Source organism: Primulina eburnea, chromosome 8, assembly GCF_022965805.1.
Source record: "Primulina eburnea isolate SZY01 chromosome 8, ASM2296580v1, whole genome shotgun sequence".
NCBI lineage: Eukaryota > Viridiplantae > Streptophyta > Magnoliopsida > Lamiales > Gesneriaceae > Primulina > Primulina eburnea.
In genome coordinates, this window is record NC_133108.1 from 17869672 (window position 1) to 17884968 (window position 15297).

Below are 15297 nucleotides of genomic sequence, written 5' to 3' on the forward strand. Positions count from 1 at the left end.
ATAAGTTTAAATTAATTTTCCCATAATTTAATTTATCTTAATATTAGACTTTTTAATTAATCTTTAATTATTCGTTTTCAATGCGTTTTAATCCCGAATAATTTCAAACTTTAATATAAAATTCCTAAATTCAAAACTTAGAATTTTCATATTATTTTAGCCTTCGTGAACCAAGACTCCACCCTTGTGAGCCATGTTTCTATTTAATTTTTCAAAGAAGAAACCCTAGATTCACGCCTAGTGTTCCCCTCGAGCCATCTCCTATTTTTATCGAGCCATGCTCGAACCATCAAGAGCCAACCCTAAGTCAGACCCCCTATGGACCCTACTGGACACTTAGCACCCATATAACTTGACCCTATGTAGAAAACCGAACCCCCAAGCTCAACCCATGAAGTGGACGAGAACCCCATTAGACATAGGACTCCCCATCCACGCCTAGGACTTAGCCAACCCAACCAGCCCTTGAACCAGCCTCTTTGTGGGGACCCGGACGCTAATCAAATTCTTAATCATTATAGGGACTAATTAATCAATTATAAAACAGGGTCTAATTTTTTTTTTTTAAAATACAAAGCGGAAACGTAATGTAATTTACTCCAAATTACATATTAAACATAAACATACAATCTTGTGTTATCTACAAGAGTTCAACTAGGTTCAACTACATATCAGTGCTGAATCCTATGTTGCTTCGAAGCCCGGATCTCCACGCTATCTAATCTTCTCTCATCCTCTTCTTGACCCTGATCCAGCCCCACCTGTTGTCATGCACACATACAAAACAAGACAACAGCCGGATAACTCCGGTGAGATATAAATATCCCAGTATAAACAATGTATACATGCAATCATATAAAAGCATATACAACAGCATATATAAGTAATATTCTTAACCTGTTTCAAATCAGAAGCATAAATCAATCTCAAGCATTCAATAATCATGAATGATGTAAACAATGTAAATCAACATGTCATATCAGACTCAACTCAACCGACACGTCGTCTCAGACTCGACTCCACTGACGCGTCGTCTCAGACACGACTCAACTCTAACCTAGGGATCCCGATGTCTGGATATAGGTAATTATATCGAATCTCAGTCGATAGGAATGAATCAATCCCTAAACGGCATCGATATAATTAATATCTCCAGTGTCTGGGCGAATCAGCCGCAGAATTGACGACTCAGTCAATAACCTGACGAATCAGCCAGTAATTAGGCGAATCAGCCAATAATCAGACAACTCAGCCTGTAATTAAGCGAATCAGCTTAAGTTTAGACGAATCAGTCAATCACCAGACGAATCAGCCGGTGACTAGGCGAATCAGCCTATAATGGACGAATCAGTCAATAACCCGACGAATCAGCCGGTGACTAGGCGAATCAGCCTATGACTCAACGACTCAGTAATCAATACATACAGTCAGTATCTAAGCAACTCAATCAATGACTAGCGAATCAGCAGTCATTACATGCAGTGGCTATAAATCAATAGACTACAATCATAAATCTCATCAATTACAAGAATCAATGTAATAAACTAAGTATGTGATTTAGGGAAACTCGAGTCAAACCTCACTCGAGTTGTGCAATCCCAACTCAACATTAATTTATACCTTTCTTTCTGTTACTCTGACTCTGTCGAAGTCTCGAACTCGAAGCCTGTCAATACTCAATCTGACAAGAACAATATCGAGGAGTATAATATCAATACACCACTCGAATCAAATCTGTTCTGCTCAATATTTAACCTAATTCGATATCGATGGCATAACGGTATAATATCAATATACCCAGCAATACCATATCGATCAGATATTAATTCTAATATCTCATACTCGATAATACTCCAATCCTGATATCAATTCTCAATCAACTCAACTCTAAACATCATAACAATTTCATATGGTATCTGTTCTTCAATCCGGTTTCGATTATACGATGTCTAACATGACAAGAACATCATATATGAATCATATCAGATTCTGACAATACCATATTTTCAAAACATATCAAAACGTAGCAAAACTTACGTCCAGTTGTAGCCTACGTCGATAGGAACACAGTACCGCAGTCGGATTCAATTCAAATAAACGTTTTGCTCGTACATCGATTTCAAAAAGTGAGAACAAAGCTCTTTTCCCAAATCCTCTCCAAGGCTGAATGGAGAATCGGTGATGTACACATATATATATCATGCATGTATAAAGCAACGTGTCTCGCTTCTTCACGCAGCACGTCTCGCGCATATGCGCGACAATCATCGGCGCATATGCGCGAGACACCATTCCTGGCGCGTGTGTCTCGGCACTCCCTCGCGCATATGCGCGACACTCTACCGCGCATGTGCGCCGAGGGCTCTGGAGGTTCCGCGCATATGCGCGCAGGCAAGTCGCGCATATGCGCGACAGGTTCTGCCATTCTCGCGCATGCCTCGCGCACCTCAACGCGCATGTGCGCCAATCACTTCCTTGCACACACATTTAAACCTATTTTGCTTCTTTCTCGGTCCGATCCGTACCGTCTACAATCATCTCGATTATCACCAATAAATCATAATAATCCTCATCAAATCATTTCGGATTAACAGGATATATTTCTCGGGCCTTACACTCTTGTACACCCACCTAGGACCATAAGGACTCACCCTAGCCCAGCCCGAAGCCCCTTGCCCGAGCCAACCAACTCTTGCACGGCTGCACACCAAGCGACAACACTTGCTGCCCTTGGTGCTAGGACTCCTTCCCTAGCCCTTGACTTGAGCCCTAGCATGGCTAGGACCCTCTCCCGCACTCACACTTGGCCTTAGCTAGCCCTGGTCCAAATCCGAGCCCAAGCCAAGCTTTTACTTCCCAAAACCGAGCCCCAAAGCCCCTATGATCACCTAGTGCATGATTTCGGTTTCCAGCTTTTGTTTCTTCGTGTGGCAGCATTTTTTAAGTATTCTAGGGTCTTAAAGCTCGTGTAAAAACGTCACTCCTTGATACCTATCATGGCAGGCCCTTCATGCAACATTTTAACAAGTTTTGCACCATAAATTCATGAGTTTTTGACATGTTAAAGTATAAAAACGAAAATAAAACAAGGCCATCATCTTTTCCATGCAAACACAATTTAGTCAAGTAATATGATGTGAAAAATGATATGTATGTCGTGCCTTTGCGTTTTAAACGCGCGAATATTCGATGGCGATGCGAAGAACGACGGTGAAGAAAACCCTAGGCTGAAATCCTTAAGAAACCGTGGCCTCCTCTTGCTGAAATACTCGTGTGTGCGTGTGTATTCTGATGGGGAGGGTTTCGTGTAGGTTGTGGGGGAAGGGGGTGTGGGTATGGTAGGGTTTTGGGGAGGGTTTTGTATATTATATAGTTTAATTAATCATTAATTAAGCTTAGGTCCATTAAGAAGGTTAATTAGTTCCATTAGTGCTTTTAAAAAAACCCAACACCGATAAAATTACGACTCAGTGTATAAAATCACCTCAAAACCCCTTATTTTCATAAATATTTAAAAGCATTAACCATATTTTAAATAATTAAAATTAATTATTTAATAAAAATATTTTCCGTTTTTCAACCATCGGTCTTCGTTTTTCGATCGCAACTCGAATAACCTTTAAAAATACATTTTAATGAATGTAAGTACAAAAACTACTAAAACACCACATAAACATGTCACATAATCAATTAAGCAAATTAAAAATTATATAATTAACCTTTTTCATATTTCCTAAATTTGCATGCAGTTGAATTACGTCATCTTAATTTTTGACCTTACAATTCATCCCCCTTAAATAAAATTTCGTCTTCGAAATTAAAACTTACCGAATAGCTCTGGATAGAGACTCATCAAGTCCTCTCGGTTCCCAAGTAGCTTATTCTTCCGAGTGATTCAGCCATTTGACCTTGACCATTGGAATGACATTGTTTCGCATTCTTCTTTCTTCCCTTGCCAAGATTTGGACATGTCTTTCTTCGTATGTCATATTTGGAGTCAATTGTAGAGGTTCATAATTTAGTACATGTGATGGATTCGACATGTACTTTCGCAGCATCGAAATATGGAACACATTGTGAACTCTAGAAAGCATCGGTGGAAGTGCCACTCTATAAGCTAGTGTCCCAATCCTCTGTAAAATCTCAAACGGGCCAATAAATCTTGGACTAAGCTTGCCCTTCTTGCCAATCCGCATGACACCTTTCATAGGTGCTATTTTCACAAATACATGATCGCTTACTGCAAACTCTAAGCCTCTTTGTCTCTTATCAGTATAACTCTTTTGTCGGCTTTGTGCAGTCTTCATTCTCTCACGAATTTTGACTACAAGTTCGGCAGTCTCTTCAATCACATCTAGAAAAATCTCTTTTCTTTCACCAATCTCATTCCAATGAATAGGAGATCTACATTTCTTTCCATAAAGTGCCTCAAACGAAGCCATCCCGATATATGATTGAAAACTATTATTGTAGGTGAACTCCACTAGAGGTAATTTTGGTTCCCAATTATCTTGGAAATCGATCACACAAGCTTACAGTAGATCTTTTAAAGTTTGAATAACTCTCTCGGACTGACCATCGGTTTGAGGATGGAATGTTGTACTGAATAATAACTTGGTCCCCATCGCTAGATGCAGACTCTTCCAGAATGATGACATAAATCTCGGATCTCTGTCAGAAACAATAGATACACGAATCCCATGCAGACGAACTATCTCTCAAATATATAACTCTGCATACTGAATCATGGTGAAGGTATTCTTGTTAGGAAAAAAATGCGTTGATTTCGTAAGACGATCAACTATCACCCATATAGCATTAAATCCCTTGATAGTTCTTGGCAATCCCACAACAAAGTCGATAGTAATATTTTCCCATTTCCACTCGGGAACAGGAAGTGGCTTAAGTTTTCCCGCTGGTCTTTGATGCTCTGCTTTGACTTGTTGACATGTCAAACATTCAGTCACAAATCTCAGAATATCTCTATTCATGCATGACCACCAATACAACAAATGCAAATCTGTTTACATTTTTGTGCTTCCCAGTTGAATGGAATAAGGTGTGTCATGAGCTTCCTTCATAATGAGATCACTCAAAGAATCATCACTAGGAACCCATAAACGATCTCGATAACGAACTATACCATACACCTCGGAATATAACTTTCGGCCCTTGGCTTCATCTCTAGCTCTCCATTTCTGTAATTTCTCATCACTAGAGTGCCCCTCACGGATTATATCCCTTAAGGTCGACTGCGCTGATAAAGTGGCAAGATTTGGGGCCTCGCCCCTAGCGTAAACTATAAGCTCAAACTGCTGTATCTCGGACTGCAACGGTCTTTGAAGAGATAATTGAGTAATAACTGCTGCTTTACGAGTCAATGTGTCTGCCACCATATTAGCTTTTCTCGGATGGTAGCTAATGTCACATTCATAGTCTTTAACTAACTCAAGCCATCTACGCTGTCTCATATTCAATTCCTTTTGGGTGAAGAAGTACTTCAAACTTTTATGATCGGTGAATATTTTTCACTTCTCCGCATATAAGTAATGTCTCCAAATTTTCAATGCAAAAACTACTGCTGCAAGCTCAAGTTCATGAGTAGGGTAGTTTTTCTTGTGAATTTTCAGCTGTTTCGATGCGTAAGCTATAACTCGGTCATTTTGAATCAGAACTGTGCCCAAACCAAGTTTAGAAGCTTCGGTATATAGAACATACTCTCCTTGCCCTGATGGCATAGATAAAACTGGCGCTAAAATCAAGGCTTGCTTTAATTTATCAAAACTGTCTTGACACTCAGGTTCCCATACAAACTTTGCATTCTTCTTTGTCAAGGCGGTCATGAGTACCGCTATAGATGAGAATCCTTGAATAAACTTGCGATAATAGCCAGCTAGCCCCAAGAAACTGCGAATCTCGGTAACACTCTTGGGTATTGGCCACTCTCTCACTGCCTCAACTTTACTTGGATCAACTTCAACGCCATAACTAGAAATGATGTGGCCTAATAATGCCACTCGATCAAGCCAAAACTCGCACGTGATGAATTTTTCAAAAAGCTTCCTATCTTGCAGTCCTTGCAGTGCTGTCCTCAAATGAAGACTATGATCCTCGGCTCTTCGTGTAACGTCCCAATAATTTGAAGGTTCACGTAAACCACATGCATGCAAGTTATCAAATTTCTTTGGTATTTTATTAAATTGTTTTAAGGCATAAAATGTATGTTTATTTTATTAAATTGTGTTTAAATATTATTATACATGCATTATTATTGCATGATAGAATTTAATTCATTAAATTTTAAAAGGGTCATGCATTAAAGATTTTTAAGTTTCATTTCGTGCTCGAACGAAGACCGGAGAATTTCCAAGAAATTATTTTTATTACACGATTAATTTTTATTAATTAATATAAGATGTTTTAAAGATATTTTTCATGAATTGGAATTTATTGGGTATTTTTTTAACCGCAAGATTTTATTTTTAACGGTACGCGAATTTTATCGAATCGGGAGACTTTTTGAGGGTTTGGCTAATATTTTCACAAACTTTCCAATACGAAATATTTTTCGGGAGTGTGTTTGGATTTAATGGGTCTATTTTTAAGCTTATTGGGCTTAAAACCTTTTTATTTTAATTGAGGGTCATTAGCACATATTTTAATTAACCTAAACTACACTTAAACTAAACCTAAACTACCCCACCTCATAATAGCCGACACCCTCACTCCCACCAGCCTTTATTCTTGAAAAACAACCAGACAACAACTCCTCTCCCCTTCATCATTTACGTGAAATGATCAGCAGCCAACATTCCCCATTTCTTCTCCCTTCAAGCAAGATTGTTTCTCCGCTCTCCGGTGCCTCCTCGTCGTGATTTTCTTCAAAGTTTCGAGCACCATTCTTCAAGGCACGCCCCGTACTTTTATTTCTGCATCACATGCGCTATATATTTGCTGTTATATGTTTATTTGTATGTGGAATTCTCGGTTCAGCATTATTCATGGAGAGTTTTCATTTTTGTTTCAAGTCTTTGCATTATTGAACATCCAACTCACGTTTGTTGTAATTTGCTGCAAGGGGACTGTTAACTGCTGTCATTAGAAGTCTGAACCACGTAATATTTAAGGAGAAACATGCTGGATTTGTGTTTTGGCCGTGGGTGGTAATGGCCGAGGGGTTGGGTGGAGTTGTGGCTTGTTTTGGGTTGTATTTCGGACCAAAGGTGAAACCGACGGTGTGAGGGCAACTCCAGGTCTTGGACTTGTCTCTGATGGGTCTGAGTCATGATCTGGAAAAGCTTGATCATTGCTGGTCTTGACTCTAGAGCCGCACGAGGGAGTCGAACTGAGGAGAGATCGGATTTGAGCGTTTTGGATGTCTAGCGAGAAGATGCGATTTCCAGCATGCATGGGCTGAATTCTTGGGATGGTTTGGTCCAGAAGGGTCCTATGGTGGTCTAGGAGAGGTTGGTTAGGTGCTGGTCCGCGTGGTCTTGAGCTAGGACCGATAATTTGCAAGTTTGGTCCATTGAGGTTTGTAGTTGTAGTATGCTGGAAATTTCAGCAACTTGCTGGTCTAGGATTAAAATGTCTAAGGGTCTAATTTTGAGGTATTTATGACCTTCTAGATGTTATTAGGATGTGGTAAAAAGTTGGGAGAATTTTGGTTAAGTTTCGAGTCGATTCGGGTTAAAACCGGGACTCCGGTACAAGTTTTAAAATAATTCGGTTAAGTTATGAAATGAGCTCGAGTTTAAGTCTAGGGATGCTTTTAAATATGTTTTGGGACATTTTTAAGAGTTTGGTAAGTTTCGGATCAAAATAATGAGTTTCGGATTTATCCGGGATTTAGTCGACGCACGAAAGGTTAATTAAAGAATTAATTTAAACGCCTAGATTTAAGCTTAATAAAATTATGGAAAATTATATTTAAGCTCAAATAATTATTAGAAATCTAAGTTTTTAATTTGGGAATTTTATGCTAAGGTTTGGTTTAATTCGAGATTAAAACGCAATAATATGTTATAGTTAAAGATTAATTTAAAAGTCATAGATTTAAGCCAAATAAAAATATGGAAAAGTTCACGTAGGCTTAAATAGTTATTTGGGACATGTTATAGTCAATGGAATTAAGAAAATGTCGGAAACATGGAATTTTACGTCTAGGGGTGAAACGATAATTTTTGGGTTTCCAAGGGCAAAATGGTCATTTTGCACCCGAAGTGAGATTTTGGTCCTGGCAGCGCCCTGAGCACATTTTATCATGATTTAAATGTTTATGCATCATGATCAAGATTTTTTAAGATTTTATGAAAATATACGTTGCATGCTTGGTTTAAAGAAAAAATTACGTATATGCATGTTTTAATTAAGTGATGAATATGATGATGTTTTTGAAGGATGTGAGTTGGTTGTGACTGACGATGTATATGTATACGATGATATGATTGGAGATATCGTGAGGGAAAAGGCCCCAGAGGGAGCCCGTTTACGGGAGAAGGCCCCAGAGGGAGCCCGACGATCGTATTTCCATTGACATGAGATATGATGAGCTGAGGCCCGGGCTCAGTGGGCGGGTAATGCTGTCGCTGATGTCCCCTGCCGCCGGGTACCACGGTTTTTATAGATGGATCCATCGATAGAGCTGATACGATAGAGCTGATACGAAAGTCACAACTAATGAACTGAATTCAGTTAAAAGAAAATGTTTAAGTTTATGATGACACGATGAGATGTTTTGAGACGTATATGATGACATGATTTGACACGTATATGATGACATGAGATGACATGATTTGACACAATATGATTTTACATGACATGTATACGTATATGATGACATGAGATGACATGTTTTGACACGATATGATTTTACACGACACGTATACATATATGATGACATGAGATGACATGTTTTGAGACGATACGATTTTACATGACACGTTTACATTATGTTTTTAAGTTCTTTAAAGGTATGTTGGCATTAAGCTTTTTAAGTTCATGAAAGATATGTTGAGTATGATATTTTTCACTGTTATGTGCATGTATATGTACTTGTTATTCCTAGTACAGGCGTGTTGAGTCTTTAGACTCACTAGGCGTGTGTGATGCAGGTGAGCTAAATGCTGAGGAGACTGGAGGTGCCGAACTCTGAGTAGGCAGACTTGGTGGGTGACACGACCCGAGGACCACATGTTTTCCGCATTACGAATTATGAGATTGAGAGGAGATAATATTTTCATACGTCGATGATTTTAAGATTTATACTCGTTTATGTTAACGCATTATTTTGGGACGAGTATGGTTAATTTAAACTGTATTATTTTTACGGTCAGATAATTACGATTATTTTAAATGATATTTCAAAAATGCGAGTTTTTATTTTAAAAAAAAAATATTCCTCAATTTATAAAACGAGTGAGATGTTACACTTCGAATAGATCAAGATATCATAATGAAGACTATGATAAACTGATCTAGATACGGATGAAATACGCGATTCATGAGACCCATGAAAATCGTTGGCGCATTAGTCAGACCAAATGGAATAACCATAAACTCATAGTGCCCATATCTAGTACGAAACGTTTTCTTGTAAACATCCGACTCTTTTACTTTCAACTGATGGTATTCAGAACGCAAATCAATCTTTGAAAATATCGATGCTCCTTGTAATTGATCAAAAAAATCTTCGATTCTTGGCAATGGATACTTATTATTGATATTGACTCTATTAAGCTCTCGATAATCAATACAAAGTCGCATACTACCATCTTTCTTCTTCATAAATAATACTGGTACGCCCCAAGGAGAATAACTAGGGCGAATAAAACCCTTTTGTAGCAATTCTTGGATTAGTTCTTTTAATACTTTCATTTCAGCGGGTGCTAGACGATAAGGTGCTTTGGATATAGGAACAGTTCCGGCATTAACTCAATAGAAAATCTCACCTCACGATCGGGTGGAATGCCAAAAACTTCTTCGGGAAAGACATTAGAAAAGTCTCTGACAATATCGACATCTTCTAATTTCTGACTGATAGGAGCATGTGCAGTAGTGACACATGCTAAAAAATCTTGGCATCCACGTCTAATAAGCTTCCTCGTACACAGAAAAGAGATAATGTGCGGCATTTGCTCGTTTCTCACCGCCTCAAAGACAAAAGATTTACCACTAGGCAGTCTAATAGATATTGATCGTTAACGAAAATCAATCAAAGGTCCATTCGCTGATAACCAATCCATCCCATGTATTATATCAAATTCAGGCATAGGAAGCATAATAAAATCTGCCCGAACTACATATTTGAATAAACGAAGCTCCAAATTCTTGACAATTTTAGATGTGAACATTTGATCACTGGAAGGAATAGAAACTTTGAAACCCAAACCCATATCATCAGGAATAATACTAAGTCGCTTGATGAAGGTTTCAGATATGAATGAATGTGTAACTCCTGAATCTAGCAGTGCATAGGTAGGTACACCTTGAATGATAATCTTCTATGCGGCGAAAATGTCTTTTAAACCTTTTGTTGAAGCTTAAGAAATTTCTATCATTAATTTCCCAGAGTAATGTGAAGATTGCGCGTTGAACTTAAGCTTTTCTTGAAAAATTGCATTTTAGCCCTTTATTTTTTGAAATTTAAATTTTAATCCCCCAAAAATTTCGAATATTTGCAATTTGATCATTAAATTTTCGAAAATTCACATTTTGGTCCCTTAAATTTCAAAAATTGCATTATTGATCATTAAGAATTCGGTAATTACATTTTCGGTCCTATATTTTTTTTGAAAATTCCAATTAGTTCCTTTAACTTTTGGTATTTACATTTTGGTCCTCAAAATTTCCGAAAATTACACTTAGACCCCTCAAATAAATTTTTTTCCTTAATTTTTGGCCCTAAAACTCTTTATTTGGAATTATTTCATCTTTTACATAAAATAAGGCTCAAAATAAATACCATTTCTATGGTTTCTAAAATCATATCTTAATTTCCAACTTCCACTAGGTTAAACTTGATCTCAATTCAATTCTAATAACCAATTTAACATTTCATGCAATATAAAAATGTTAAATGAGTAGGTTACTCGTGATGAGAGTAGTGTCTGGCTCCTCCTTCGCTTCTTCTGCATGCATGACATAAGCTCGCCTCACAGTAGGTGCTTTTCTCTTGGGGCAATCAGCAGCCTTTTGCCCATCCTCCTTGAAAAAAAAAACATTTGAATGTACCCCATTCACATTTGCCAAGATGCGGGCGATTGCACTCCTTGTATAGGGGCCTTTCAGCAGGTTTTGGTGCTCCAGGGTGTTGTGGCTTTTGCTGTCCTTGCTTCTTGACTTGACCTTGGGGATTTTGCGGCCCTTGAGGTCTAGGAGGAACCATATATGACTTCTTGTTTGGCTGATTATTATTTTGGTGTTGCTGCCTCTTGCACTGCATCTCAAACTCAATGTCATTCAAATATTGCTAAGACTGGAATGCATAAGTAGTAGCAGTGGCATAATCCAAAAAAGCGCATCATCATAACATTATTTTGTATGGTAGGTCGTAGACCATCCATGAAATGTCTAAGCTTCTCCGCAGCATCCCTCGCAATAAGGGGTACAAAGTGACAACCCTTATAAAATTTCTTCACAAACTAAGAAACAGTCGAGTCTCCCTGATGAAGGCTCATAAACTCCCTCTTCAGTCGCCCTCTAACATCGGCAGTAAAAGACTTCTCGTAGAATATCTCCTTAAATCGAGCCCAAGTAAGAGTAGCAATATCAACACCATCCTCGACTCCTTGCCACCGTAAAGAAGCATCATCCCTAAACAGGTAAGTGGCACACCTCACACAATCATCATCCCCCATATTTAGATATCGAAACCGTACTTCGAGTGCAAGAATCCAAGCCTCAGTAGAAAAGGGATTAGTGGTGCCATAAAATTCCTTTGGCCCTGACCTCCGGAATTGATCATACACGTCATGTTGTGGCCTAGGTGCCTGATGTAGCTGCTGCTCTAAGAAAAGAGTCATATACTCTAAGGCACGAGTAGCAACATCCCCATTAGGAGGCGGGGGTACATTAACATTCCGATCCTCGGTGGTCTCTGTCTGTCTATCAAGAGGTGCGCGTCTAGGAGGCATTATATCTGAATGTTTCCTTAATTCTAACGTAACCAACATACATTTAAATCTAAGTTTTCTAATCATGCAATATACCATTATTCATTTAAGCAATTTTAAACATATAAAACATATATTTTCAAAAAGCCAGTAAGCATGCGACGTAAACATATTATTCATGTAATCATGCAGGTAACATTATAATAAATCATATAAAGCATTTAAACTTACAGATTGAGGCTTGACGACTGATCTTTCTGGTGTAGATGTTGGCACAACCCTTCACAGGACCTTTGCTCTGATACCAACTGAAATGTCTGCTAATCGTTTTACTTTAAAACTACTAAAAAAAAATTTCAAACCTAACTATTTCATCGGCCGAACACTCATAAAATTATGTAAAATATTTTTACACCATTTTTAAAATAGAGCAACCAACTAATATTTAAAAATCCAAGGGAATAGTCAAAACATGAAATCGTTACGCGTATTACCAAACCTAAAAAAACAATAATTAAAAAGTATTGCTCATATTATAAACCTCTCAAAAATCTCTCAAAAACATAAATAAAAAATTGTAAAATCTTTTAACATAAGCATAAACATAAATGCGGAAAAGTAGAAGCGTTGGTCCTAGGGTCATGTGCACCTCCAGTCCAGTCAAATCAACTATCAAGACCTCCAGTAACATTAACATCATAATCACCTGCATCCATCACACCTAGTGAGTCTAAAAACTCAACACACCATAATCTTGATAACAAATAATACGTATAAAACCACAAGCAACGGTGAAAATACTTTTACTAAAAATACATTTTCATGACATGAATAACTTAAACCTCAACATTTTCCTTTTTATCATTTCATATAATATATCCTTTCCTCATGAGCATATACATTTTTCCCATTTTATTGGATTCAGATCGTTAATCGTGACTTTCCTTTTCCTCATAAATTCGATGGATCCATCTACATGTAACCACAGTACTGGGCGGCGGAGACATCAGCGACACTCTCACCTGTCAACTGAGCTTTGTCCTATCCTCATCATATGGAAATACGATCGTCGGGCTCCCTTTTGGGCCTTCTTCCTCATGATATCCTCATTCATATCCTCATATCCTCAATAGTCACAATTACTTCACCTCCTCCAATGTTTCACATTTTCATCACTTTATAAAAATCATGCATGTAATATCATTTTTCTTTGAACAAACAAGCATGCCCATTTCTTTTAAAAACATTTAAAATCAAAATTTTAGCATATAAAACAGCATTCAGAGCACTGATATGACGTTTACTAATTTTCGGGTTTCCGTTTTACCCCTAGAAGTAAAATTTCACGTTTTTGACTTTTTCTTCATTTCATTGACTATAACATGTCCCAAATAATTATTTAAGCTTAAATTAATTTTTCCATAATTTTATTTAGCTTAAATATTAGAATTTTTAATTAATATTTAATTATTCATTTTCAATGCGTTTTAATTCCGAATAATTTCAAACTTTAATATAAAATTCCTAAATTCAAAACTTAGACTTTTCATATTATTTTAGCCTTCATGAACCATGACTCGACCACCGAGAGCCATGTTTCTATTTAATTTTCAAAGAAGAAACCCTAGATTCACGCCTAGTGTTCCCCTCGGGCCATCTCCTATTTTTGTCGAGCCATGCTCGAACCATCAAGAGCCAACTGCGAGTCAGACCCCTTATGGACCATACTAGATCTTTAGCATCCATAGAACTTGCTAGGTTGAAAATCGAACCCCAAGCTCAACCCATGAAGTGGCCGAGAACCTCATTAGACATAGGACTCCCCATCCACGCCTAGGACTTAGCCAACCCAACCAGCCCTTGTACCAGCCTCTTTTGCACCACCTAGGACCCTAAGGACTCATCCTAGCCTAGCTTGAAGCATCATAGCCGAGCCAACCAACTCTTGCGTGGCTTCACACCAAACGCGCAACACTTTCTGCCCTCGGGTGGGAGTCCTAACTTGCTAGGACTCTTTCCCCAGCCCTTGAATCAAACCCTAGCATGGCTAGGACCATCTCTCGAACTCACACCTGACCTTAGCTGGCCCTGGTCCCAAGCCGAGCCCAAGTCAAGCCTTTACTTCCCAAACCGAGCCCCTATGATCACATAGTGCATGATTTCGGTTTCAGCTTTTGTTTATTCGTGTGGCAGTGTTTTGTGTGTATTCTAGGGTCCTAAAGCTCGTGGAAAAACGTCACTCCTTGATACCCTGTCATGGCAGCCCCTTCATGCAACATTTTAACAAGTTTTACACCATAAATTCATGAGTTTTTGACATGTTAAAGAATAAAAACAAAAATAAAACAAGGCCATCCTCTTTTCCATGCAAACCAAATTTACACATGTAATATAATGTGATAGATGTGAAAAAGTATATGTATGGCGTGTCTTTGCATTTTAAACGCACGAATATTCTATGGCGATGCGAAGAACGGCGGTGAAGAAAACCCTAGGCTGAAATCCTTAAGAACTGTGGCCTCCTCTTGCTGAAATACTCGTGTGTGCATGTGTCTTCTGATGGCGAGGGTTTCGTGTGGGCTGTGGGGGAAGTGGGCATGGGTATGGAAGGGTTTTGGGGAGGGTTTTGTATATTATATAGTTTAATTAATCACTAATTAAGCTTAGGCCCATTAGAAAGGTTAATTAAGCACATTAGTACATAATTAAAATATTAAAAATAATTTTGTTTAAATAAGTTTGAATTTATTAGCAAGGTTGCCAAACATTCGTATTTTTGTCAAAAAAACCCAACACCGATAAAATTTACGTCCTAGCGTATAAAATCACCTCAAAACCCTTATTTTAAAATATATGAAAAAGTATTAACCATATTTTAAATAATTAAAATAAATTGTTTAATAAAAACATTTTTAATTTTTCAGCACTCGGTTTTCGTTTCTCGATCGCAACTCGAATAACCTTTTAAAATACATTTTAATGCATGTAAGTAGAAAAACTATTAAAACACCACATAACATGTCACATAATCAATTAAGCAAATTTAAAATTATTTAATTATCCATTTTTCATATTTTCTAGTTTTGCATGCATTTGAATTATGTCGTCTTAATTTTGGACATTACAGGTACAAACAAAACATCTCTCAAAATTAACTTAAAATCATTGTTCAACAATAAATAAA

The 15297-nt window shown here is 37.7% G+C and overlaps 1 protein-coding gene across 1 annotated transcript; it reads right to left on the reverse strand.

Annotated features, from left to right (window-relative positions):
• Nucleotides 1-5024: 5024 nt before the first annotated feature.
• LOC140839063 (uncharacterized) lies at nt 5025-5471 on the reverse strand. Its single transcript, XM_073205694.1, has one exon. The coding sequence runs from the start codon at nt 5469-5471 to the stop codon at nt 5025-5027; it is 447 nt and encodes a 148-aa protein (XP_073061795.1).
• Nucleotides 5472-15297: the final 9826 nt, after the last annotated feature.

What these genes read in the sequence shown, in the direction of transcription:
- LOC140839063 (XM_073205694.1), bottom strand. Translation starts at nt 5,471, where the DNA reads ATGAGACAGCGTAGATGGCTTGAGTTAGTTAAAGACTATGAATGTGAC.